Source organism: Salmo trutta, chromosome 29 (assembly GCF_901001165.1).
Source record: "Salmo trutta chromosome 29, fSalTru1.1, whole genome shotgun sequence".
Classification (NCBI taxonomy): Eukaryota; Metazoa; Chordata; class Actinopteri; order Salmoniformes; family Salmonidae; genus Salmo; species Salmo trutta.
This window is the reverse complement of record NC_042985.1, coordinates 45,156,575-45,183,169: the sequence shown is the minus strand read 5'-3', so window position 1 is coordinate 45,183,169 and position 26,595 is coordinate 45,156,575. Positions and strand designations below refer to the sequence as shown.

Below are 26,595 nucleotides of genomic sequence, written 5' to 3'. Positions count from 1 at the left end.
AATAGGACTGTGCAATACATACAATTTTACTCAAATTATAAATGCAAGTCACTTACTGATGTGATTCTAACAAATAATCGGCATAAATACTCGGCCGTTGGTATTTTCCCTAATGATTTCGGTGATCATTGTGCAGTTGCTTGCATTAGAGACACCAAAATCCCCAAATTGTTATCTCTGTCAAACAAAATTTTATGCAGTTCTGTGAGCAGGTATTACTGCATGAACTTTTTGCACCTTTGTTTTTAAACCCTGGATTTCTAACCCCTTGATATTATTGTTGGATCTGATTTTAAAAGGAAACACTTCTATGACAATAATAAATAGATATACCGATAGTGGAAAACCTTGTTTTATTCTTGACAGTTTAAAACTTTGAGAAGTAGCCATTATTTACTATTTTACACATAGTGTTACTATACATAACTTTAACCCATTTTAAGAGATTCTCCAAAATGGAAATATTCCAGGAATTTATATACACTGCTCAAAAAAATAAAGGGAACACTTAAACAACACAATGTAACTCCAAGATCACCAGTGGGACGGAAGCAATCCCGATTTTCGGAAAGTTGGCAATAGATCCTGAAACCCTATCAGGTGGTCCATCCACAGTATCCCCAGCCTCTTCTCCATAGTTCGCTAGGTCAGCCCTGAAGCTTTGGCATTCAGGGTGCCATTTTTCATTGTCTCTTAACCTTCAAGTAGGGTCGCCCTAGGTATGACATTAGAGACAATGCCATGACAGAGTAATTTAGCCAAGACCTTGGACGTATATAGAAAATAGTCAAATTAGATGATTAAGGTGTGGTAGCTATATTTTGTATATCTTTCGTTTGTGTTTTTATTCATTTTTGTTTCATTCGCTTTGACACTTAGGAAGTGATTGAGCCACAAACCCGTTCCCCATACGGCCACCAGTTCGTGCCACAACGCTAATTTGGGGAAGAAATGTAATGATGTATTGCCTGAGTGTTGTATGTTGTTAACGTCTGCCTAAGTTACTGCCTAGATCCACTATCCAGGACAACCGGACGACGGGTCCGGAATGGCGAGCCACAGCCCGGACCTCCCCTGTCCATTCTGGTGGTGGTCTGCAGCTTACAGAAATCCTACCAGGTTAAACCACCGGGGGGGGGGGACTGCTACGATAATCCACAAACCAGGACATCCGATGGTCATTCTTGTGGTGGGTTGCAACTTGCAGAATCCTTCCAAGGTTGAACCCACCAGAGGGGGACTGTCATGACTGTCTGTGAGGATCCAAAGATCAGGTTACAGTGGATCGGCATCTACAGAGCCCTCTCACCCACATAGGGGCGGAGGGATTGATGTGGGGATTTTATGACACCTCACATCAATCATAAATTGTAGGCAGCAGACGATTCCTTTGTTTTCTAGTATGGGTGAATGGAATGTTTCTTTGTTACAGAAGATTTTGCAGACAAAAACTTCAACATCCAACAATGAACACTGGGACAATATATTTCAACATCCGAATGTTGGGAATGATGAGAGATGGAATATAGAAAATTAATGTATATTTTGTGATGTCATTAAAAATTGCATAAAGACATTATAATGAAAATACTAACTTCAGGAGCTTTTACACGGTGTATATCAGGTTTACATCCTTTACGTGGTGTAGAAAATATCAAAGATATAGAGAATGTTTTTGTGGCGATAGGATTGTGATTTTAGTTCTCTAACGAGATCATAGTAATTACGATACTTTGCCTTGTAACTAGCCACACTATAGGGAGCCCAGAGAGCGTGTCAGCAGGACGAAAGTGCACCCTTTTCACCCGAGGGTATAAAAGATTGAGTTAAGAATTAACATACCAGACTAAATGGACTACAAGCTGTAGTTAGGTTTACATTAGTCATGACCCTGAAACTCAACACGAGGTTGAAGAAGACGTTACGGTTGAGTAGCTGTTCTAAGTACTGCATCTAAGAAAGTGAATTTAAGTATGACCATCCGGTTATTCTCTTCAAATCATCGTCATCTACACTGCTCTCATCACCACTCTGGGGATCATCGACACAGCTGATTAGCCGTCTTCAGAAGACCACTCTTCCAGAACAAGTGCAAGTAAATAGACAACTAAGAAGGACATTGTGACCTCTTGTGGACAATCAGAGCCTTACACCTGAGAACGAAGGAGAAGGCCATCCCAAGGAGAAGGCCCAATCGAACCCTTTCCACCAAGCAGAACCCTTTTCACAAAGGCCTGGGCCCAACAGAGATACACGACGAAGACCATCAACACGTAAATACATGCATTACTTTGATTGATGCAACAGTCAGCATTTGAGCTAGCCACACTGTTTTTTCACAAAAACATATTGCAGATACAAAGTCCTTAAAAAATGATGTCCTGAATGTGACCAGTTTATTGTTGGATGCAATGTTCAGACATTCACAGAAGTAGTAAAGGCATACACAATCATCCAAACCGGAAAATGTAGACTACATTAGTCCTAGCGCTAACTGAGGAAAGATTGACGTAACACAAGCGGTCATATTTAAATAATGCTCGACTGACAGAAACCGCAATATGAATTAGCTAATAAAATTACTATCTATAACTCATCACATTACGGGTGAGCTCAACATTGATTGAAATAATTGAGTAAAACACTTTCTAGAAAGTGTGTAGTTTGTGTGCGCCGCCATGTTTGTTTTTTGCGTCACCTAAGATAATAAAAGGAGACAAGATGAGTTTGGTCTGTTTGCAGTATGCATGTTGAAGGGGATGTTTCGTCTATGATTGTTCACTTCCGGAAGTTTACCCGAATGATGAGTGAACCATTCCTTCACTTCTTTATAACATATTTTGTCTGACTGATGTTTACGTGACACCCCGAATGCATTGTATAATGTCAAAAATCATGACGCCATACATAGCTGACAAATAGCTTAGCATTAGCTCATAATAATCAGTACAATCTTCAAAAAAGTATTTTACACACATATTCCCACATATGCTGAGCACTTGTTAGCTGCTTTTCCTTCCCTCTGCGGTCCAACTCATCCCAAACCATCTCAATTGGGTTGAGGTCGGGAGATTGTGGAGGCCAGGTCATCTGATGCAGCACTCCATTACTCTCCTTCTTGGTCAAATAGCCCTTACATAGCCTGGAGGTGTGTTTTGGGTCATTGTTGAAAAACAAATGATAGTCCCACTAAGCGCAAACCAGATGGGATGACGTATCGCGGCAGAATGCTGTGGTAGCCATGCTGGTTAAGTGTGCCTTGAATTCTAAATAAATCACAGACTGTGTCACCAACAAAGCACCCCCAGACCATCACTCCTCCTCCTCCATGCCTCACAATGTGAACCACACATAAAATAAAATGTTATTTGTCACATGTGCCAAATACAACAGGTGTAAACTTACCGTTAAATGCTTACTTACAAGCCCTTAACCATCAATTCAGTTAAAAAAAAGTTCTTAAGAAAATATTTACTAAATAAACTAAAGTGAGAAAAAAATCTACAAAATCGAAAAGTAACACAAGAAAATCACATAACAATAACAAGGCTATGTACAGGGGGAACGGGTACCGAGTCAACGTGTGGGGGTACAGGTTAGACGAAGTAAATTGTAAAGTGACTATACATAGATAATAAACAGCGAGTAGCAGCAGTGTAAAAACAAAGGGGAGGGAGTCAATGTAAATAGTCCGGGTGGCCATTTGATTAATTGTTCAGCAGTGTTATGGATTTGGTGTAGAAGCTGTTAAGGAGTCTTTTGGTCCTAGACTTGGCGCTCCGGTACCGCTTGCCATGTTGTAGCAGAGAGAACAGTCTATGACTTGGGTGACTGGAGTCTTTTACATTTTTTGGGGCCTTCTTCTTATACCGCCAAGTATATAAGTCCAGGATGACAGGAAGCTTGGCCACAGTGATGTCCTGGGCTGTACGCACTATCCTCTATAGCGCCTTACGGTCAAATGCTGAGTAGTTGCCATACCAGGCGGTGATACAACTGGTCAGATTGCTCTCAATGATGCAGCTGTAGAACTTTATGAGGATCTGGGGGGAAAAAAGGTGTTGTCGTGCCCTCTTCACAACTGATAGTTTGTTGGTGATGTGGACACCAAGGAACTTGAAACTCTCAACCCGCTCCACTCCAGCCTGGTCGATGTTAATGGGAGCCTATTCCTATTGAGATTACGTAATCTGTCGATCTGTTAGGGTGGTATGCGAATTGGCGTAGGTCTAGGGTTTCCGGCATGATGGTGTTGATGTGAGCCATGACCAGCCTTTCAACGCACCTCATGGCTACCGTCGTGAGTACTATTGGGTGGTAATCATTTAGGCAGGTTACCTTTGCTTTTTTGGGCACAGTCTGTTTGAAACATGTAGGTATTACAGACTCAGTCAGGGACAGGTTGAAAATGTCAGTGAAGACACTTGTCAGTTGGTCAGCGCATGCTTTGAGTACACGTCCCAGTAATCCGTCTGCCCCCATGGCTTTGTGAATGTTGACCTGTTTAAAGCTCTTGCTCAAATCCGCTACGGAGAGCGTAATCACAGTCGTCCGGAACAGCTGGTGCTCTCATGCATGCTTCAGTGTTGCTTTTCTTGATGCAAGCATATAAGGCATTTAGCTCGTCTGGTAGACTAGCATTACTGGGCAGCTCACAGAGTTTGTAGTCCATAATATTTTTCAAGCCCTGTCACATCTGTCAGAGCCTGTGTAATAGGATTCAATCTTAGTGCCATATTGACGCTTTGCCTGTTTGATGGTTAATCTGAGGGCATAGCGGGATTTCTTATAAGCATCCGGATTAGTGTCCCGCTACTTGAAAGCAGCAGCTCCACCCTTTAGCGCAGTGCGGATGTTGCCTGTGGCTTCTGGTTGGGGATTGTCGTACAGTCACTGTGGGGACGATGTCATCAATATATTTATTGATGAAGCTGGTGACTGAGGTGGTATACTCCTCAATGCCATTGGATGAATCCCAGAACATATTCCAGTCTGTGCTATCAAAACAGCTTAGCATCCGCATCATCTGACTACTTCCGTATTGAGCGAGTGACTGGTACTTTCTGCTTTAGTTTTTGCTTGTAAGCAGGAATCAGGACGATATAATTTTGGTCAGATTTGCCAAACGGAGGGTGGGGGAGAGCTTTGTATGTGTCTCTGTGTGTGGAGTAAAGGTGGTTTACAGTTTTTTTCCTCTGGTAGCATATGTGACATGCTGGTAGAAATTAGGTTAAAAGGATTTAAGATTGCCTGCATTAAAGTTCCCGGCCACTAGGAGCGCCGCTTCTGGATGAGCATTTTCTTGTTTGCTTATGGCTTTATACAACTCGTTGAGTGTGGTCTTACTGCCAGCATCGGTTTGTGGTGGTAAATAGACGGCTACGAATAATATAGATGAGAACACTCTTGGTAGATCGCGTGGTCTACAGCTTATCATGAAGTATTCTACCTCAAGCGGGCAATAACTTGAGACTTCTTTAATATTAGACAATGCACACCAGCAGTTATTGACAAATAGACACACACACCCCCACACCTCGTCTTAGCAGACGTAGCTGCTCTATCCTGCCGATGCACGGAGAAGCCAGCCAGCTCTACTATATTATCCGTGTCGTCTTTCAGCCACGTCTCGGTGAAACATAATATATTAGTTAGTGTCCCGTTGGTACGATAGTCTTAATTGTAGATTAATTATAATTGTAATCCAGTTTGTTTTCCAATGACTGCACGTTGGCCAATAATATGGAGGGAAGTTGTGGTTTACCTACTCGTCTGTGAACTCTTACAAGGCACCGCGCTCTCCTTTTCCTACATCTTTTCTTCACGCTGAGAACTGGGATTTCGGCCTTGTCTTGACAAAGCAGTATATTCTTCGCGTCAGACTCATTAAAGAAAAAATCTTCATCCAGTTCGAGGTGAGTCATCGCTGTTCTGATGTCCTGAAGCTCTTTTTGGTCATAACAGACGGTAGCAGCAAAATTATGTACAAACTGAGTTACAAAAAATGCGAAAAAACTAAACAAAATCGCACAGTTGGTTAGGAGCCCGTAAAATGGCAGCCATCCCCACCGGCACCATTACATGCGGAGATCATCCATTCACCTACTCTGCATCTCACAAAGACACGCAGATTGGAACCAAAAATCTAAATTTTGGACTCATCAGAACAAAAGGACAGATTTTCACCATTCTAATGTCCATTTCTTGTGTTTCTTGGCCCAAGCAAGTCTATTCTTCTTATTGGTGTCCTTTAGTAGTGGTTTCTTTGCAGCAATTCAACCATGAAGGTCTGATTCACGCAGTCTCCTTCTGTATACCACAGTTGATGATGAGATGTGTCTGTTACGTTAACTCTGTGAAGCATTTATTTGGGCTGCAATCTGAGGTGCAGTTAACTCTCATGAACTTATCCTCTGCAGCAAAGGTAACTCTGGGTCTTCCTTTCCTGTGGCGGTCCTCATGAGAGCCAGTTTCATCATTGCGCTTTATGGTTTTTGCGACTGCACTTGAAGAAACTTTCAAAGTTCTTGAAATTTTTTGACTGACATTCATGCCTTAAAGTAATGATGAACTGTCGTTTCTCTGATTATTTGAGCTGTTCTTGCCATAATATGGACTTGGTCTTTTACCAAATAGGGCTATCTTCTGTATACCACCTGTTAATTGAAATGCATTCCAGGTGACTACCTCATGAAGCTGGTTGAGAGAATGTCAAGAGTGCAAAGCTGTCATCAAGGCAAATGGTGGCTACTTTGAAGAATCTCAAATATAAAATATATTTTGATTTGTTTAACACTTTTTTTGGCTACTACAAGATTCCATATCTGCTATTTCATAGTTCTGATGTCTTCACTATTATTCTACACTGTAGAAAATATAAAAAATTAAGAAAAACCCTGCAATGAGTAGGTGTGTCCAAACTTTTCACTGGTACTGTGTGTGTGTGTGTGTGTGTGTGTGTGTGTGTGTGTGTGTGTGTGTGTGTGTGTGTGTGTGTGTGTGTGTGTGTGTGTGTGTGTGTGTGTGTGTATATATATATATATAAATCCCTAATTAACAAACCATATTAGTAATAATGTAGGCATTTCATGCAAAGGATTGTTACCTCTAACCAGGATTGCCATTACAAAAATACAATTTTTGGCAAGCAATTATTATTTTAGCAAACAATTATTGTGAATCATCCTATATTGTCCCTAACACCTTTACTCCCTTCAAAAAGTTGTTGGATACATATACACACAAACACAGTCAACCCCTTTCCCCCACAAACCACCATAAACTCAGATTCTCAGATTCCCAACTCAGGAAAGGACTTGATTTACGAATGCATTTACCGTTGCAGTTGTTTGAGAAGGCATGCAAAATTGAGCAAAAAACGTTTCAATCTTAAATGGACGTTTAAGCTTGTTTGTTTGTTGCTTTCTCCATTGTCGCAGCTTTTCGTCACTCATGTTGAGGCTTGCATTCAACTCCTTTATATCTTTACTGACTAATTCAACTATGCCCAGCTTGTCATTTATCGATTTTAACAGATCTGTTTTCACCTTTACCATTCCCGGTGGTGAAAAGCTTAAATCGCTTGTTTCCATTACTCTCTGTCATGTTTGGGTGTTGCTTGTTTTCGTAATATTTGTCGATACATGATTTGTTTTGTGTTGTTATCCAGATTGAAGGTTATTGCCCACCAGTATGTGAAGTGCTAATATTTAGTCTAACGTTTTTATCTTGAGGTGAACACCACCGCCATCTTACTTGCAGTGGTACTTGCAGAGACTTACCTTCCTCCCTGAGAGGAGCATGTAGAGCTGGTGCACCGAGCCTCCGTTCCTGGTCAACTCCTTCCTCAGGGTCTTGGGGGAGGGCCTCATCCAGCCGCCCAGCGGGGGAGCGTTGCCTCTGTCCAGGTGGTGGATGGTGCTGTCGGAGATGAAACGTGGCGAGCGCAGCTCCTGCAGCAGACTGCCCTCACTAAGCGTGCGTCTGTGGAGGACCCTCGGCTCGTCACCACCGCTCACGCCCTCACCCCGCTTCCTAAAGGGAGAGCACTCCCCGATGCTCCGACATTCCAGTCCGTCTTCGTCACAGTCTTCCTCATCCTCCTCTTCTTCCCCCATTTGTTCTGTGTTGAAGGAGCGATCGAGGAAGCGCACATCTGGGACTGTGAGCGAGGAGGACGGAGAGGGGGATATAGGTATGGCACCCATGCACGCTGTCTCTGACGTCTCAGTGGCGCTCTCTCCCTCACCCTGCTGCCTCTCCTCGTCTCCCTCCTCCCCTACCTTCTCCCTCTCCTTCCAGATGCCCGTTCTCTCCAGGTTCATGCTTTTGCAGGTTTTACCTATGGTACACGGCGGGGGCGTGAGGGGCAACTTCTGTCCAAGGTCCTCTGTGCTGCGCACCACCAGGGGGATGAGGTTCAGAATATTGGCTGGCGGGCTGCTCATGCTGTAGGGTTCGGAGGAAGGGCCATGCGAGGAGGGCTCTTCGGTGGCTTGACGGCCCAGATTTAGGATACCGAGCTCACAATGGACATCGGCCATTGGTTCCAACATCTGTCAACACACAGCGGGGCAACACTCAGCTATTCAATCATTGGTTCATTGCTTTAGCTTTGGAGGCAATCTAGAATGTAGTGAATGTGCCTTTGAAATAACTACATTGCAGTGGGATTGTGCAGAATCCCTGATCTACAAATCACCTCATATCCAAATAACTACATATCGTTATGTGATCAAGGTTAACCATTCTGCAACTTGCCTTTCTCAAAAGGATATCCTTTCATATAATTCTAGCCTCATCTGACAGTGCAAGTTTGAATGGACTTAATAAGAAACAAGCATATTCACAATCCTATGTTGCTAGCCAAAACTGAGGAGTCAGATATGCAGACAGTAGAAAAGTTGAAAAATGTACATAACTTTCCAAAAATGTCCTAGTTTTCCAGAAATCCTGGTTGAAAGATTCCTGGAATCAGGAGGGCATAAGCAGGAAATATGGAATTTGCCAACCAGAATTTCTGAAACTCCTGGGAATTTTGGGAAAGAAGTGGAGGGTGCCCATTTCAATTTGACCCTAGTAGGCAGTGTACCTGATCATGTACAAGTGTATCTCTCTGCTCCAGATGCTTGTCAATGTTCTCCCGCAGGCACTGATGTACCCGCCTCTTCTGCTCCACCGTGTTTGCCTCCAGACTGAACAGGCACTCACTCCTCTACAATAGACAACACAGAGAAATAGGGGTCATATTTTTTAGGACACACCTTAGCTAAACATTTTGAAACCTTATTTGAGGCATGACACCGCCTTTTTTGAGGTGGTCTATTGTAAACAACAGCTCGTCCTGAATTGAATGCGGCATTCAATGTGTCAAAACAAGGCTTTAATAGACAGTGTAAACATTTTAGTTATATGTATACAGTCAACATTACCACTGATAAAGATAAGCAAAAACGACTGTATGAAATAAATAATAAAATAGTATTGCCCTTTCAAATAGCCTATTTTCATGGAGGTGGCGTCTAATTGTACATTTGGAAACTAGGTGATCCCAAGATGCAACCAAGTTCTGTAATTCTCCTGTGGCCCTTGGACTTTTCATTGCCTCCCGAACCATCCTTTTCACTGTGCGTGGGGACAAGATATTCATTGTTCACAGCTACATAATCCGATTACAATTTTCTTTACTGTAATCAGTAGCGTTACAAGCTAAAATATCAGATTACTGATACTTTTGAAAAAAATAGATGATTACTTCTTGGATTACTTTTAAAGGGCGACTGCACATCCTGATTTGGCTTTGTTTTTCATCAATGCTCATGCGGCCTTCACTGAAGGCAAACGACAGTTGTCTTGAGGGTGTGGTTTGATGTGGATGTTTCTTTGCTATTCAATCACAACAAAAAAGTCAGTGTAGTAGTGAGTAGAGCGAGGTAAACTAAGCTAGCTTTCCTATGGAGAAAACAACGTTTTCAAGTTGAGGACTTCTCCCCTCTGACTTGCCATTTCAAGATGGTCAGCTAATTCAGTTCTATGTGTAGGCTAAAGCCTGCGCTGACCTTGTGGTTAGCCAAGCTGACAGCAGCTAGCTAGCATAATTTGATGATAGCTGCAGCTGGCTATCCTATCAACTGATATTTCTCTGTCACATCAGTTATGGCAAGATAGCAAGAGCCAGTGTCAGGAATGTGTTTCATAAGAGTCATTCTACGAAAGTAGCTTGCAACTAAATGTTTCAATGTTTCATCACGTCAAGTAAATACATGTTACCGTGGAAACTATATAAACTACTGAGAGTTGAATGCCTGCGGTCTTCAGTAACTCAGCTGTCCTACAACACAATATTCTAGAACTGGCTCGTTTATGTCTCGTCTCTCCTCATATGCACTGTTAGGTCCCAGAACATCCCTACAGGTGTAGACTACATGTGGACATTATTATATTTTCTACTCAGTGAACGTTATTTTTGCACACAGCCTTGTGCACTTGATCGTTGTCTACTATAGTGGCCACTATAATAGAGCAAAAATAGAATGCCTGTTGTGATACAGCCCGGGATCGAACCCAGGTCTGTTGTGACGCTTCTAGCATGGCAATGCAATGCCTTAGACAACTGCGCCACTTGGGAGGCCCCATGTCCTCCATTATTCTGAAACTGGACTGGTGTCTGGCCACAGCCTCCTTATTTGCCCTAGAAAATACACAATAGGGAAAGGGCGATACCTAGTCAGTTGTACTACTGAAATGTGTCTTCCGCATTTATCCCATCCCCTCTGAATCAGAGAGGTGTGGGGGGCTGCCTTAATCGACATCCACATCTTCGTCGCCCGGGGAACAGTGGGTTAACTGCCTTGTTCAGGGGCAGAACGACAGATTTTCGGTTACTGGCCCAACGCTCTAACCACTAGGCATCTTTTTTGGGGTTAGCCCTCAAATGCTAGCTAGCTAGTTTGCTTGATTATTTAGCAGGGATCTTACAGTAGCTAGCCAGATCGAGTTGAAACATTGAAAGCAAGCTGGCAACATTCATCAAACCTGTTTTCAGGTGCAACGTTAGCTAGGCAAATCTTCCTCTCACATTACACGTTAGGGAGAGGCTAATGTATTTAGCTAGTTACATCACAGTATCATAGCAGCATAGCCTATTAAATAATGACATGTAGCAGCTAGCTATAAACAAAACTTAGCTACTTATCAACAACACCAGTCTCAGGTTTTACCACTGACAGCCCAAGTAGGAGCTGAATTACACTAGAATGAATGTTTCTGGCTCATATCAATGCAATTTAGGCCAGTTAAAACCAGAGAGATTGGCTCTTAAGCGGCAGTTGACCTTTAAATTCAGAAAGGCTGTTTGTGAAATAAATACATTGAAACCTTTCTGTTTTCCCTTCTGACATTCAATTCAGCATTGAAAAAGCATGCCTCATAAACAGAAAGTAACAAAGTAATCAGATTACGTTACTGAGTTTAGGTAATCCAAAAGTCACGTTACTGATTGCAATTTTGGACAGGTAACTAGTAATAGTAACGGATGCATTTAGAAAGTAACCTACCCAAACCTGTACACATGTGTCCTTTACCAGGCAAGATTACCACAGCACCAGTGGTTTTAAACTTCTTAATTGTTGCCCTAATAGTGTAAAGTGGAATATTAGATTTTTCTGTTGTACCCATTGCCTGATTTATGAAACTCAACAACCATTAGTCTTTTTATTTTTGAGTTTGTCACGCCCTGATCTGCTTTACATGTCCTTGTCTCCACCCCCCTCTCCAGGTGTCGCCCATCTTCCCTATTATCCCCTGTGTATTTATTCCTGTGTACCCTGTTTGTCTGTTGCCAGTTCGTCTCATTTGTCAAGTCAACCAGCGTTTTTCTCAGCTCCTGCTTTTCCCCAGTCTCTTTTTCTCTTCCTCCTGGTTTTGACCCTTGCCTGTCCTGACCCTGAGCCCGCCTGACCACTCTGCCTGAGCCTGCCTGCCGTACTGTACCTGTACCCACTACTCTGGATTATCGACCCCTGCCTTGACCTGTCGTTTGCCTGCCCCTGTTGCTGTAATGAACATTGTTACTTCAATACAGTCTGCATTTGGGTTTTACCTGAAACATAATACAGTATTTGTATTTTGTATGGAAATTTGTCTTCTTGCTTTCTTTTCTTATTCAAAACCCCCCGGACACCAGACACAGATTGTATTGTTTGGATTTGTATATAATAAGTCAAATAATTAAAAACAAATTACAAAAGCTCATTCATGTTTACCTCTGTCCAGTGGATGATGTACAACCTCAAAACATCAGCAGGAACTGTACAGGATGAGAGAAAAAAAGACATCTCACACAACATAGAGAAACGGACCGCAAATCCCACATCCTTAAATAGACATGGTTTATCCTTTGGTCGCCTCATCCAAAAACTCATCCTTCTATCGCTTCCATCCTCTGACATTTCCAAGTACAGACGAGTAGGGAGGAATTTGATAATTCAGCCCTATAGGACATTCCCACATAGATCCCCCAGCTAATGAGTGCTGCTATGGGGTGTAACAGGAAGGTGAAGGATACACAGCCCCCCCGTCCACCCAACCACCCAGTCTGCCTCTGTAGTCGGAGCTGGAGACAAGTCCATTGTTCGAAGCAGACACGGCATCAATGGGGCATCAGCTGAGCTCCAGTTCCAAAGTCACTGAGGCCTCCACAGTCCCCAAATCCATCCGGCCCCATCCCTCCAGCACAAAGAGGTCCCATCAGCCAACAAAAACACAACGTGTGTGTGTGTGTGTGTGTGTGTGTGTGTGTGTGTGTGTGTGTGTGTGTGTGTGTGTGTGCTCACCATCCCGCAGGTGGAGCTGGTGGAGGTACAGGGGGCTCTGCAGCACATTACAGTGGCCTGCCTCATCCTCCCTGGTCAGCAGCATCAGGTCTGTGTAAATGAGCAATGTCACCTTCAGGGGGAGACAGAGGGCAAGGCACTGAGTCACAGAGCGTAGTACACAGAACAAAAATAAAACACAGTTATAGTTCACATTAGGAAATCAGTCAATTTAAATGAATTCATTAGGCCCTAATCTATGGATTTCCTATGACTGGGAATACAGAGATGCTTCAGTTGGTCACAGATACCTTGAAAAAAGGTAGGGGCATTGATCAGAAAACCAGTAATTTGCCTCATGTAGCGTGACAGATCTCCTTCACATAGAGTTAATCATGATGTTGATTGTGACCTGTGGAATGTTGTCCCACTCTTTTTTAATGGTTGTGCGAAGTTGCCTGATATTGGCGGGAACTGGAACACGTTGTCGTACACGTCGATCCAGAGCATCCCAAACGTGCTCAAAGGGTGACATGTCTGAGTATGAAGGCCATGGAAGAACTGGGTCATTTTCACCTTCCAGAAATTGTGTATAGATCCTTGCGACATGGAGCCGTGCATTATCATGCTCAAACATGAGGTGATGGGGCAGATGAATGGCATGACAATGAGCCTCAGGATATCGTCACGGTATCACTGTACATTCAAATTGCCATCAATAAAATGCAATTGTGTTCATTGTCCATAGCTTATGCCTGCCCACACCATAACCCCAGCGCCACCACAGGACACCTCTGTTCACAACGTTGACATCAGCAAACCGCTCACCCACACAACGCCATACACATCGTATGCCATCTGACTGGTACATCTGTGCCAACTGAAGATGGTTATGAAGTCTAACTGCAGTCAGGTGAAGACCCTGGTGAGGACAACGAGCACACATGAGTTTCCCTTAGACAGTTTGACAGTTTTTGCAGAAAGTCGATCGGGCAAACCCACAGTTTCATCAGCTGTCCGGGTGGCTGGTCTCAGATGATCCCGCAGGTGAAAAAGCTGGATGTGGATGTCCTGGGCTGGCGTTGTTACACATGGTCTGCGGTTGTGATGCTGGTTGGATGTACTGCCAAATACTCTAAAACAAGGTTGGCGCTGGTATATGTTGGAGAAATTAACATTGAATTCTCTGGCAACGGATCTGTTGGACAGATGCCAATTGCACTCTCCCTCAACTTGAGACATCTGGGGCATTGTGTTGTGTGAAAACTGCAGATTTTAGAGTGGCCTTTTATTGTCCCAAGCACAAGGTGCACCTGTGTAATGATCATGCTATTTAATCAACTTCTTGATTTGCCAGACCTGTCAGATGGATGGATTATCTTGGCAAATGAGAAATGCTCACTAACAGGGATGTAAACAAATTTGTGCACAAAATGTATTTATAATTTTTTTGGTCTTTGGAACATTTCAGGAATTTTTATTTCAGCTTATGAAACATGGGACCAACCACTTTACATGTTGCGTTTTATATTTTTGTTCAGTGTACATTCAGTCAGCTCCATAATTAAATTGGCACCCTTGAAAAGATCAGCAAAAAAAGACTGTATAAAAGAAATGGTAACACTTTATTTGGAAAGTCCATCCATAATACAAATACTGAGCTATATTATTGTATTCAACAAAGGAATGGGGAAAGTACATTATTTTATACTAATACAATTGCTCAGACAAGGAGATTTTGTTTAACAAGTACAGTGAGGGAAAAAAGTATTTGACCCCTCTGCAAAACATGACTTAGTACTTGGTGGCAAAACCCTTGTTGGCAATCACAGAGGTCAGACGTTTCTTGTAGTTGGCCACCAGGTTTGCACACATCTCAGGAGGGATTTTGTCCCACTCCTCTTTGCAGATCTTCTCCAAGTCATTAAGGTTTCGAGGCTGACGTTTGGCAACTCGAACCTTCAGCTCCCTACACAGATTTTCTATGGGATTAAGGTCTGGAGACTGGCTAGGCCACTCCAGGACCTTAATGTGCTTCTTCTTGAGCCACTCCTTTGTTGCCTTGGCCATGTGTTCTGGGTCATTGTCATGCTGGAATACGACCCATTTTCAATGCCCTGGCTGAGGGAAGGAGGTTCTCACCCAAGATTTGACGGTACATGGCCCCGTCCATCGTCCCTTTGATGCAGTGAAGTTGTCCTGTCCCCTTAGCAGAAAAACACCCCCAAAGCATAATGTTTCCACCTCCATGTTTGACGGTGGGGATGGTGTTCTTGGGGTCATAGGCAGCATTCCTCCTCCTCCAAACACGGCGAGTTGAGTTGATGCCAAAGAGCTCCATTTTGGTCTCATCTGACCACAACACTTTCACCAGTTGTCCTCTGAATCATTCAGATGTTCATTGGCAAACTTCAGACGGGCATGTATATGTGCTTTCTTGAGAAGGGGGACCTTGCAGCCGCTGCAGGATTTCAGTCCTTCATGGCGTAGTGTGTTACCAATTGTTTTCTTGGTGACTATGGTCCCAGCTGCCTTGAGATCATTGACAAGATCCTCCCGTGTAGTTCTGGGCTGATTCCTCACCGTTCCCATGATCATTGCAACTCCACGAAGTGAGATCTTGCATGGAGCCCCAGGCCGAGGGAGATTGACAGTTATTTTGTGTTTCTTCCATTTGCGAATAATCGCACCAACTGTTGTCACCTTCTCACCAAGCTGCTTTGCGATGGTCTTGTAGCCCATTCCAGCCTTGTGTAGGTCTACAATCTTGTCCCTGACATCCTTGGAGAGCTCTTTGGTCTTAGCCATGGTGGAGAGTTTGGAATCTGATTGATTTATTGCTTCTGTGGACAGGTGTGTTTTATACAGGTAACAAACTGAGATTAGGAGCACTCCCTTTATTAAGAGTGTGCTCCTAATCTCAGCTTGTTACCTGTATAAAAGACACCTGGGAGCCAGAAATCTTTCTGATTGAGGGGGGGTCAAATACTTATTTCCCTCATTAAAATGCAAATCAATTTATAACATTCCTCCATACAGGATCTTTCCAGATCCTTGAAATCCTTTGTTTGCTCTTACGGATGCTGTCTTTGCTGTCTTCTATTCAAACCACATGTTTTCTATGGTGTTCAAGTCCAGGGACTGAGATAGCCATTGCAAAATGTAGATTCTTGTGGTCAATTAACAATTTTCTTTGTGGATATTGATTAGTGCTTGGGGTTAGTGTCTTCCTGGAAGATACTTTGCCACAAGTGTGTCATCCTCCTGGCAGAGGCAACCAGGTGTTTGGCTAAAACCTCCTGGTACTTGGTAAAGTTCATGATGTTGTTGACCTTAACAATGGCCCCAGGACCAGTGGAAGCAAAATAGCCACCCCCATATTCTACCGTAGGTATCAGGTACTTTTCTGCATATGCTTCTGGTTTTCAAAGTCAAACCCACCCAGGGCCGTAGCTTCAGTGCCTTTAGAAAATATTCACACCCCTTGACTTTTTCCACATTTTGTTGTTACAACCTGAATTCAAAATGGATTAAATTGAGATTTTGTGTCACTGGCCTACACACAATACCCCATAATGTCAAAGTGGAATTATGTTTTTAGAAATGTTGACAAATTAATTAAAAATTAAAAGCTGAAATGTCTTGAGTCAATAAATGTTCAACCCCATTGTTATGGCAAGCCTAAATAAGTTCAGGAGTAAACATTTGCTTAACAACTCACATAATAAGTTGCATGGACTGTGTGTGCAATAATAGTTTTTAACATGATTTTTGAATGACTACCTCATCTCTGTACCCCACACAATCAATTATCTGTAAGGTCCCTCATTCGAGCAGTGAATTTCAAACACTAATTCAACCACAAAGACCAGTGAAGTTTTCCAATTCCTCGCAAAGAAGGGAACCTATTGGTAGATGGATAAAAATGAAAAACAAAGCAGACATTGAATATCCTTTTGAGAATGGTGAAGTTATTAATTACACTTTGGCTGGTGTATCAATACACCCAGTCACTACAAAGATACAGGCATCCTTCCAAACACATCAATGAGTACCACTGTTCATAATTTCAAGCATGCTGGTGGCTGCATCATGTCATGAGTATGCTTGTCATCGACAAGGGAGTTTTTTTAATAAAAAGAAACGGAATAGAGCGAAGCACAGGCAAAATCCTTAGTTCACTCTGCTTTCCAACAGACACTGGGAGACAAATCCACCTTTCAGTAGAACAATAACCTAACAAGGCCAAATATACACAAGAGTTTCTTTCCAAAAATTAGTTACAATTTTGCCTTAAATCTGCTTGAAGATCTAGCAGTCATCAACAACCAACTTAAACTTGACATTTTTTTAAAGAATAATGTTCAAATATTGTACAATCCAGATGTGCAAAGCTCTAACAGACTTACCCAGAAAGACTCACAGCTGTAATCACTGCCAAAGGTGATTCTAACAGGGATGTGAATGCTTATGAATTCTGAAAGTATTCAGACCCCTTGACTTTAAAAAAAATATATATGTTACAGACTTATTCTGCAATTGATTACATCATTTTTTCCCTTTATCAATCTACACCATAATAACAAAGCAAAACCAGATTTTTAAAAACTTGAGCAAATGTATAAAAAAATTCTAACTGAAATATCACATTGACATAAGTCTCAGCGATCATTGCCTGCGTCCCTAATGGGTCCCCGGTCAAACGCTCCCTAAAACACTAAAGCGAGCAGGCCTTTCTAATCGACCTGGCCCGGGTATCCTGGAAGGACATTGACTTCATTCCGTCAGTAGAGGATGCCTGGTTACTCTTTAAAAGTGCTTTCCTCACCATCTTAAATAAGCATGCCCCATTCAAAAAATGTAGAACTAAGAACAGATATAGCCCTTGGTTCACTCCAGACTTGACTTCCCTTGACCAGCGCAAAAACATCCTGTGGCGTACTGCATTAGTTAGGAACCAATATACACAGGCAGCTGGGAAAGCAAAGGATAGTTTTTTCAAACAGACATTTGCATCCTGTAGCACAAACTCCAAAAAGTTCTGGGACACTGTAAAGTCCATGGAGAAAAAGAGCACCTCCTCCCAGCTGCCCACTGCTCTGAGGCTAGGAAACACTGTTACCACCGATAAATCCACTATAATTGAGAATTTCAATAAGCATTTCTCTACGGCTGGCCATGCTTTCCACCTGGCTACCCCTACCCCGGTCAACAACTCTGTACCCCCCACAAGAGCTGCAAAATCTGGACCCCTACAAATCAGCTGGGCTAGACAATCTGGACCCTCTCTCTCTTAAATTATCCTCTGCAATTGTTGCAACCCCTATTACTAGCCTGTTCAAACTCTTTTGTATCGTCTGAGATCCCTAAAGATTGGAAAGTCAAGGGGTCTGAATACTTTCTGAATGCACTGTATTTTGGTGTTTTTGGAGCCTTTGTTTGTGTTTTTTCGGGTCCCCCCCATACTGCACAACGTGCATGAGGAAGTGAGTAGCATTTTTTTTGTCTTTCTTATACTACTAGACTTTTCGAAGAGGGATGCAAGTTTGCTCTTGTTTGCTGAATGTTAAATACAGCAGCCAAAATAACTTGTAGGAAAGTTTGAAATTAAAGAGAACGCGTGATGAAAGTCACCTTGTATTCGAGAGATTTACACAGTTATCAAAACGTCACGCCAGGGTAAGCCTACACGAAACACAACCCTTATTTTAAGAGTTTCTAAAATCCCCTTTGGGAAAAACGAATGGTGGAAAAACCATTGGAACTATTTCCTTGTATGACCGCTAGGTTTAATGGGCATTATGACTCATACTGTGGTACAATTTTGCCATCTCAGTCTCCGGACTTGAACCCCATTGAAACCTGTGGTTTGAATAAGAGAGGGCAGTCCATAAGCACAGACAAAGAATATCAAGGATCTGGAAAGATTCTGTATAGAGTGTTTTCTAATCTCATAAAACATTTTAGAAAAAGGCTCAGTGCTGTCAGGGTGCTGGATTACTGAAAACAGGGTTGGCGATAATTTTGATACAAAATCTGTCTCTAAGCAATTGTAGTAGTATAAAATACACTTTTTGTTGTTGCATGCAATATAGCACAGCATTTGTATTATTTATTTTATGCCGTCTTTTTTGCTCATCTTTATCAATGGTGTCAATAATTATGGACCTGACTGTAGTAATGTAAAGTATAACATTTAAAAAAATAACAGAACTATGAAATATATACATCTGCGCACTGCTGAAGAGAAGCAAAGCAAAGCTGAGACAATATGCCTAACTTAAAATACTGTTCCAGGACTGCCTGGAAAACAGTGGCAAGTGTTACTCAGTGGACTATCCCGGCTAATAAAAAGTTATTATAAACTAAATCAATAAGGACCATAAAATGTAAACTCAGCAAAAAAAAGAAACGTCCTCTCACTGTCAACTGCGTTTATTTTCAGCAAACTTAACATGTGTAAATATTTGTATGAACATAACAAGATTCAATAACAGACAAAATGAACAAGTTCCACAGACATGTGACTAACAGAAATGGAATAGTGTGTCCCTGAACAAAGGGGGGGTCAAAATCAAAAGTAACAGTCAGTATCTGGTGTGGCCACCAGCTGCATTAAGTACTGCAGTGCATCTCCTCCTCATGGACTGCACCAGATTTGCCAGTTCTTGCTGTGAGATGTTACCCCACTCTTCCACCAAGGCACCTGCAAGTTCCCAGACATTTCTGGAGGGAATAGCCCTAGACCTCACCCTCCAATCCAACAGGTCCCAGACGTGCTCAATCGGATTGAGATCCGGGCTCTTCACTGGCCATGCAGAACACTGACATTCCTGTCTTGCAGGAAATCACACACAGAACAAGCATACGGCTGGTGGCATTGTCATGCTGGAGGGTCATGTCAGGATGAGCCTGCAGGAAGGGTACCACATGAGGGAGGAGGATGTCTTCCCTGTAACACACAGCGTTGAGATTGCCTGCAATGACAACAAGCTCAGTCCGATGATGCTGTGACACACCGCCCCAGACCATGACGGATCCTCCACCTCCAAATCGATCCCGCTTCAGAGTACAGGCCTCGGTGTAACGCTCATTCCTTCGACGATAAACGCGAATCCGACCATCACCCCTGGTGAGACAAAACCGCAACTCGCCAGTGAAGAGCACTTTTTGCCAGTCCTGTCTGGTCCACCGACGATGGGTTTGTGCCCATAGGCGACGTTGTTGCCAGTGATGTCTGGTGAGGACCTGCGTTACAACAGGCCTACAAGCCCTCAGTCCAGCCTCTCTCAGCCTGTTGCGGACAGTCTGAGCACTGATGGAGGGATTGTGCGTTCCTGGTGTAACTCGAGCAGTTGTTGTTGCCATCCTGTACCTGTCCCGCTGGTGTGATGTTCGAATGCACCGATCCTGTGCAGGTGTTGTTACACGTGGCCTGCCACTGCGAGGACAATCAGCTGTCCGTCCTGTCTCCCTGTAGCGCTGTCTTTGGCGTCTCATAGTACGGACATTGCAATTTTTTGCCCTGGCCACATCTGCAGTCCTCATGCCTCCTTGCAGCATGCCTAAGGCACGTTCACACAGATGAGCAGAGACCCTGGGCAAAAAACTTCTTATGACTTGAATCCCGTTAGCGGGATCGATATGACAACAGCCAGTGAAAGTGCAGGGCGCCAAATTCAAAACAACAAAAATCTCATAATTAAAATTCCTCAAACATACAAGTATTATACACCATTTTAAAGTTTTACTTCTTGTTAATCCAGCCAAAGTGTCTGATTTCAAAAAGGCTTTACGGCGAAAGCAAACCATATGATTATGTTAGGTCAGAGCCTATACACAAAAAAAACACAGCCATTTTCCAGCCAAAGAGAGGAGTCACAAAAAGCAGAAATGGAGATAAAATTAATCACTAACCTTTGATGATCTTTATCAGATGATACTCATAGGACTTCATGTTATACAATACATGTATGTTTTGTTCGATAAAGTTCATATTTATATCCAACAATCTCAGTTTTCATTGGCGCGTTATGTTCAGTAATGTTTTACCTCCAAAACATCTGGTGATTTTGCAGAGAGCCACATCAATTTACAGAAATACTCATAATAAATGTTGATGAAAATACAAGTGTTATGCATGGAACTTTAGATAAACTTTTCCTTAATGTAACTGCTGTGTCAGATTTCAAAAAAGCTTTACCGAAAAAAAAGCACAATAATCTGAGTACGGCACTCAAACACAAAAACATGCCATACAATATATCCGCCATGTTGGAGTGAACAATAGTCAGAAATAGCATTATAAATATTCACTTACCTTTGATGATCTTCATCAGAATGCACTCCCAAGAATCCCAGTTCAACAATAAATGTTTGTTTTGTTCGATAAAGTCCATCCTTTATGTCCAAAAACCTCCTTTTTGTTCACGCCTTCAGTTCACAAATCCAAATTCACGACGCGCAGGTCAGACGAAAACTCAAAAAATTCCATTACAGTTCGTAGAAACATGTCAACGATGTATAGAATCAATCTTTAGGATGTTTTTATCATAAATCCGCAATAAGGTTTCAACCAGAGAAATCCTTTGTCTTCAGAAATGCAATGGAACTGAGCTACCTCTCACGTGAGTGCGCAGTCCTGCTGGCAGTCCTCTCACTCAATGAGCTCTTATTCATCCCCACTTCACAGTAGAAGCCTCAAACAAGGTTCTAAAGACTGTTGACATCTAGTGGAAGCCTTAGGAAGTGCAAAATGACCCCACAGACACTGTAGTTTGGATAGGCAATCACTTGAAAAACCACAAACCACTTCCTGTTTGGATTCTTTCTCAGGTTTTTGCCTGCCATATGAGTTCTGTTATACTCACAGACATCATTCAAACAGTTTTAGAAACTTCAGAGTGTTTCTATCCAAATCTACTAATAATATGCATATCTTAGTTTCTGGGCGTGAGTAGCAGGCAGTTTACTCTGGGTACGTCAGTCATCCAAGCTACTCAATACTGCCACCATCCATAAGAATTTAAACACTTTACAATGAAGATCTGTGAAGTTATTTGGATTTTTACGAATTTCCTTTGAAAGACAGGGTCCTGAAAAAGGGGCGTTACTTTTTTGCTGAGTTTACTGTAAGACACATCAAATCCAGCCATCTCCTTTCTTCTTGGTGAAAAGGCAGCACACATTTCTATTAATTTATCATAAACCGTCAGTCTGTATCTGAGAAGTAACTATATCAAGTCCTGTGTATCCTACATCACCATTAAAGAGACCCATATCATTCCATCCGAAATGGCACCATATTCCCTTTATAGTGCACTACTTTTGACCAATGCCCTACGTGACTTGGTCAAAAGTAGTGCACTACATAGGGAATAGGATGGCATTTGGGACATAGGCATAGCATTCCATTTCTCATACATTGTTCAGTGATATGGATCTGGCTTTTACCAGGTAATGTTTAATCCGTCCTAATAATACTGCATCTCTCTATGGGGTGTCACTTGAGCAAACTAGAAACCTGACAGAGAAAATGTACATTTGTGCTGAAAAATGACTCTGGTGCAAAGGCAGACCTGTAATGTAGGAAATACAACTATTCAACAAATTCCAAGACTAAAGAAAAAAGGCGTATTTGTAGGAAATGTCAATGTTAATTGTTGTGCATACCTTATGTGGTCATTATTCTAACAATAAGTTACTTGGTATTACAATGGTAATTGTGTTATAATTGAATAGAAACTGAGTTTCTTTTTTTTAATTGCACAAGAAGAATAGGGACTGTTCCTTATTCCACTGGTGTAAAAACAAGAACCACTCAACTTCATTGCTGTGCAATTACAAAGCTACAGCAAAACTATTATGTAATAATCTAACTATGTCATTACAGTGTAATTACACAGGTAGAAGAGCAACAATGTGAAGTAAATAACACAACAGAAGAGAAATGACATTGTACCTTGATAGACATGTACTGGCTCTCATGCAGGATCATCTCCTCTGAGAGAAGAAGTGTTCGCTTGCTACACAGTTCCAGGGGCTACAAGAGAGAACACACCAGTAAACACCCCTGTGCTAATAATGCATGATTTTATATCATATATACTGAATATGCCATTTAGTACACTCTTTTATCCGAAGCGACTTACAGTAATGCGCGAATACATTTTTTGTATGGTTTGCCCCAGCGGGAATCAACCCACTATCCTTGGTGTTGCAAGTACCATGCTCTACCAAGTTAGGCACACAGGATATGATTTTGTCAATCTTTCTATCTCTCTGAAATCAAACCTCTTAGGTCGAGTTTAAATCGGATGCTAAATAACATTACACCATCACAATCATGAATCTCACTAATGCTTCACTAGGCCCGAAAAGGAAGAAATGGGGAGGTACTGTTGGAACTTGTCAAATTAGAAACAATCATTGTCGCTTTGTGTTCCACAACAATTTGATATGTTTTGCTACAACGTCACCTCAAACACTACCCTGCTGTCAGTTTGAAAGTCTTCTACTTGCTTCTCATCCAGACACCCCAATCATGCATCTGATCAGTTCAGCCAAGGGACAAATATGACTGACAGCAACAACACCAACAGACCCACCAGTCAGCTCAAGAAAAACATGATCATGTAATAACACAAATTAATAAAACAAAAGAGCCAACCTGAACAAAGACGGGGAAGATGAGGGTTTTGGGCGCCAGCGTGACGTAGGTTCCGTAATTGGAGTAGGGCAGATGAGACTGGACAATGGTGCAGTTCTGGTAATTGCCATAGCTGGGTTGGTAGCCAGATGGGGGCAGCATGGTAGCCGTCTTGCCGATGGAGCGTTGAGAAGATAAGCCTGTGGCCTGTAGCCCGCTAGCAGTGTCCTGTAGAAAGCCATTGCCCTGCTGAAGTCCACTGCTTGGGTGAGTTTGATAAATCTTACCTATTTTGGTAAAACATGAATGCAACAATATACTCTCAGAAAAATATACATAGAGTTAACATACTGTACAGTACACTCCCCTACGTATTTATTTAGACAGTCAGCTAAAACATTTAATTTGGCTCTAAACTCCAGCATTCACTACTGTAAGTCGCTCTGGATAAGAGCATCTGCTAAATGACTAAAATGAAAATGTAAATGTAAGCTAAAGTGTACTGTTAGCTAGCTAGCTAACATCAGCTGTCTGGCTCCCTAGCAGACGTTATTCGTTTCCCAGAGCTGTTTGCTTTTCCAGTTAGAGCATAATGTTAGGCAGTGTTGGCACTTTGTTCATTGTTGTTTAACTAGCTAACGTTAGCTGACTGGTTTGTTATCTAACGAGACGTGTGTACAACACCCGTTGAATATGGCCGGTGTCAGAAAAAAAATTAAATGAAATTGTTGCCAGTGGAGCTGGTTAGGCTGTTTTCGTGTTATCCAGAAGTAAACAAATCATCGGCCAGAGCGTCAAGTGTGAGATTCGAGAGCGAAATGAGAAGGGTGGGGCTAAAGCTTAACAGGGTGTGAACGATGCTGAATGGGTGTAGACAAAGAAGAGCTCTTCACTAGATACCAAAACATTCAAAGGCGATTTTCTCAAAAGTGAGTTTACAAGTTGACCAACTTTCAAAGCAGAATTACATTCCCATTGTTCCTCAAATGCAGTGTATGATATACCATTTTGTAGCTCTGAGTCTCTACTTTTATTACATTTACATTTAAGTCATTTAGCAGACGCTCTTATCCAGAGCGACTTACAAATCGGTGCATTCACCTTATGATATCCAGTGGAACAACCACTTTACAATAGTGCATCTAAATCTTTTTGGGGGGGGGGGGTTAGAAGGATTACTTTATCCTATCCCAGGTATTCCTTAAAGAGGTGGGGTTTCAGGTGTCTCCGGAAGGTGGTGATTGACTCCGCTGTCCTGGCGTCGTGAGGGAGCTTGTTCCACCATTGGGGTGCCAGAGCAGCGAACAGTTTTGACTGGGCTGAGCGGGAACTGTGCTTCCTCAGAGGTAGGGAGGCGAGCAGGCCAGAGGTGGATGAACGCAGTGCCCTTGTTTGGGTGTAGGGCCTGATCAGAGCCTGAAGGTACGGAGGTGCCGTTCCCCTCACAGCTCCGTAGGCAAGCACCATGGACTTTACATTGGACTTGTATCCAATGTAAAAAACACCATTTCACATTTTGCTACATAAGACCGAATCCAGGTGGTGAGTAACATTTACTGATGGTCCCTAACTAGCCCCATAGCGATATCGAATGCCAAACCAAATTGACCATGGGCATTACGATGGGGTTGCATGCAATTGATGATTACTTGGGTGATGCCGGCTGTGTCAAGCAGGATTGAAATGAACCCAATCCAAGGAAAACCATTATGGTTTCATTCCATGACATACCATTTTGTTCAACTCGCAAATCCCAGTTTAGGACGAGACTGACTTTATGACCAGAATTATTCTTTTTACTGTACACTTTGTAGTAGATTTTGACACCAGAATAAATGTTTCTGTCTCATATCAATGCCACATAGGTCATTTTCAAAACAAGAAGTTGCTTTTTAGGGGGAGTCGGTCTTTAGAGTAGTCAAAAGTTTAGTAATTGGTCCTATATTCCTAGCACGCAATAACCACATCAAGCTTGTTGCTCTACAAAGTTGTTGGATACATTTGACGCTTGTTTTGGCTGTGTTTCAGTTTGTTGTGCCCAATAGAAATTAATGCAAAATAATGTAGTGTCACTTTGGAGTCACTTATTGTAAATAAGAATATAATATGTTTTTGAACACTAATGAACACATTCTTCTTGATATGTCACACCTGTCAGGTGGATGGATTATCTTGGCCAAGGAGAAATGTTCACTAACAGGGATGTAAACAAATTTGTCCACCAAATTTGTGAGAAATAAGCTTTTTGTGCATATGGAAAATACGATGCGAAAACATTTGTTGCATAAACACATACATATTCCATTCTAAATAACACTGAACAAAAATACAAATGCAACATGTAAATTGTTGGTCCCATGTTTCATGAGCTGAAATAAAAGCTCTCAGAAATGTTCCATATGCACAAAAAGCTTATTGATTACATCCCTATTAGTGAGAATTTCTCCTTTGCAAGATAATCCACCCACCTGACACGTGTGGGATATCAAGAAGCTGATTAAACAGCATGATCATTACATAGGTGCACCTTGTGCTGGGGACAATAAAAGGACACTTTTAAAATTTAATGCCACAGATGTCTCAAGTTTTGAGGGAGCGTGCAATTGTCATGCTGCCAGAGAACTGAATGCTCATTTCTCTACAATAAGCTGCTTCCAACGTAGTTTCAGAGAATTTGGCAGTACATCCAAGCGGCCTCACAACCGCAGACCACGTGTAACCGCGCCAGCCCAGGTTACCTGTGGGATTGTCTGGGGAGGGTGGGGGTGGGGGGGTTCTGTCTATAATAAAGCCCTTTTGTGGTGGGGAAAAACTCATTCTGATTGGCTGGCCCTGGCTGCCAAGCACCCCTGCCCAGTCATGTGAAATCCATAGATTAGGGGCTATTGTATTTATTTCAATTGACTGATTTCCTTATATGAACTGTAAGTCAGTAAAATCTTTGAAGTTGTTCCATGTTGCATTTATATTTTTGTTCAGTATAAAATCTGCTGCAGATGGAGTGGGCCTCTCTGAGCTGGATCTGTCTGAGCTGACTTCTCTGTGTGTGAGCAGCTTGCAAAAGTGATTGCTGTCCTCATGAAATTATCAACTTTACCCTGTATATCTAAAAATGCCCATTTCTTAGCTACCTGC

The 26,595-nt window shown here is 42.2% G+C and overlaps 1 protein-coding gene across 3 annotated transcripts in view; it reads right to left on the bottom strand.

The window, feature by feature from the left end:
• rgs3b (regulator of G protein signaling 3b) overlaps window positions 1–26,595 on the bottom strand; it is a 95,760-nt gene that overhangs the window by 23,203 nt on the left and 45,962 nt on the right. For all 3 annotated transcript variants that reach the window (XM_029722334.1, XM_029722335.1, XM_029722336.1), the window contains 6 exons: window positions 23,482–23,747; window positions 22,774–22,854; window positions 12,834–12,945; window positions 12,264–12,307; window positions 9,092–9,214; window positions 7,782–8,555 (listed from right to left, as the gene is read on the bottom strand). In XM_029722334.1, coding sequence (XP_029578194.1) covers window positions 7,782–8,555; window positions 9,092–9,214; window positions 12,264–12,307; window positions 12,834–12,945; window positions 22,774–22,854; window positions 23,482–23,747 — 1,400 coding nt within the window. The remainder of the gene's footprint in view (window positions 1–7,781; window positions 8,556–9,091; window positions 9,215–12,263; window positions 12,308–12,833; window positions 12,946–22,773; window positions 22,855–23,481; window positions 23,748–26,595) is intronic.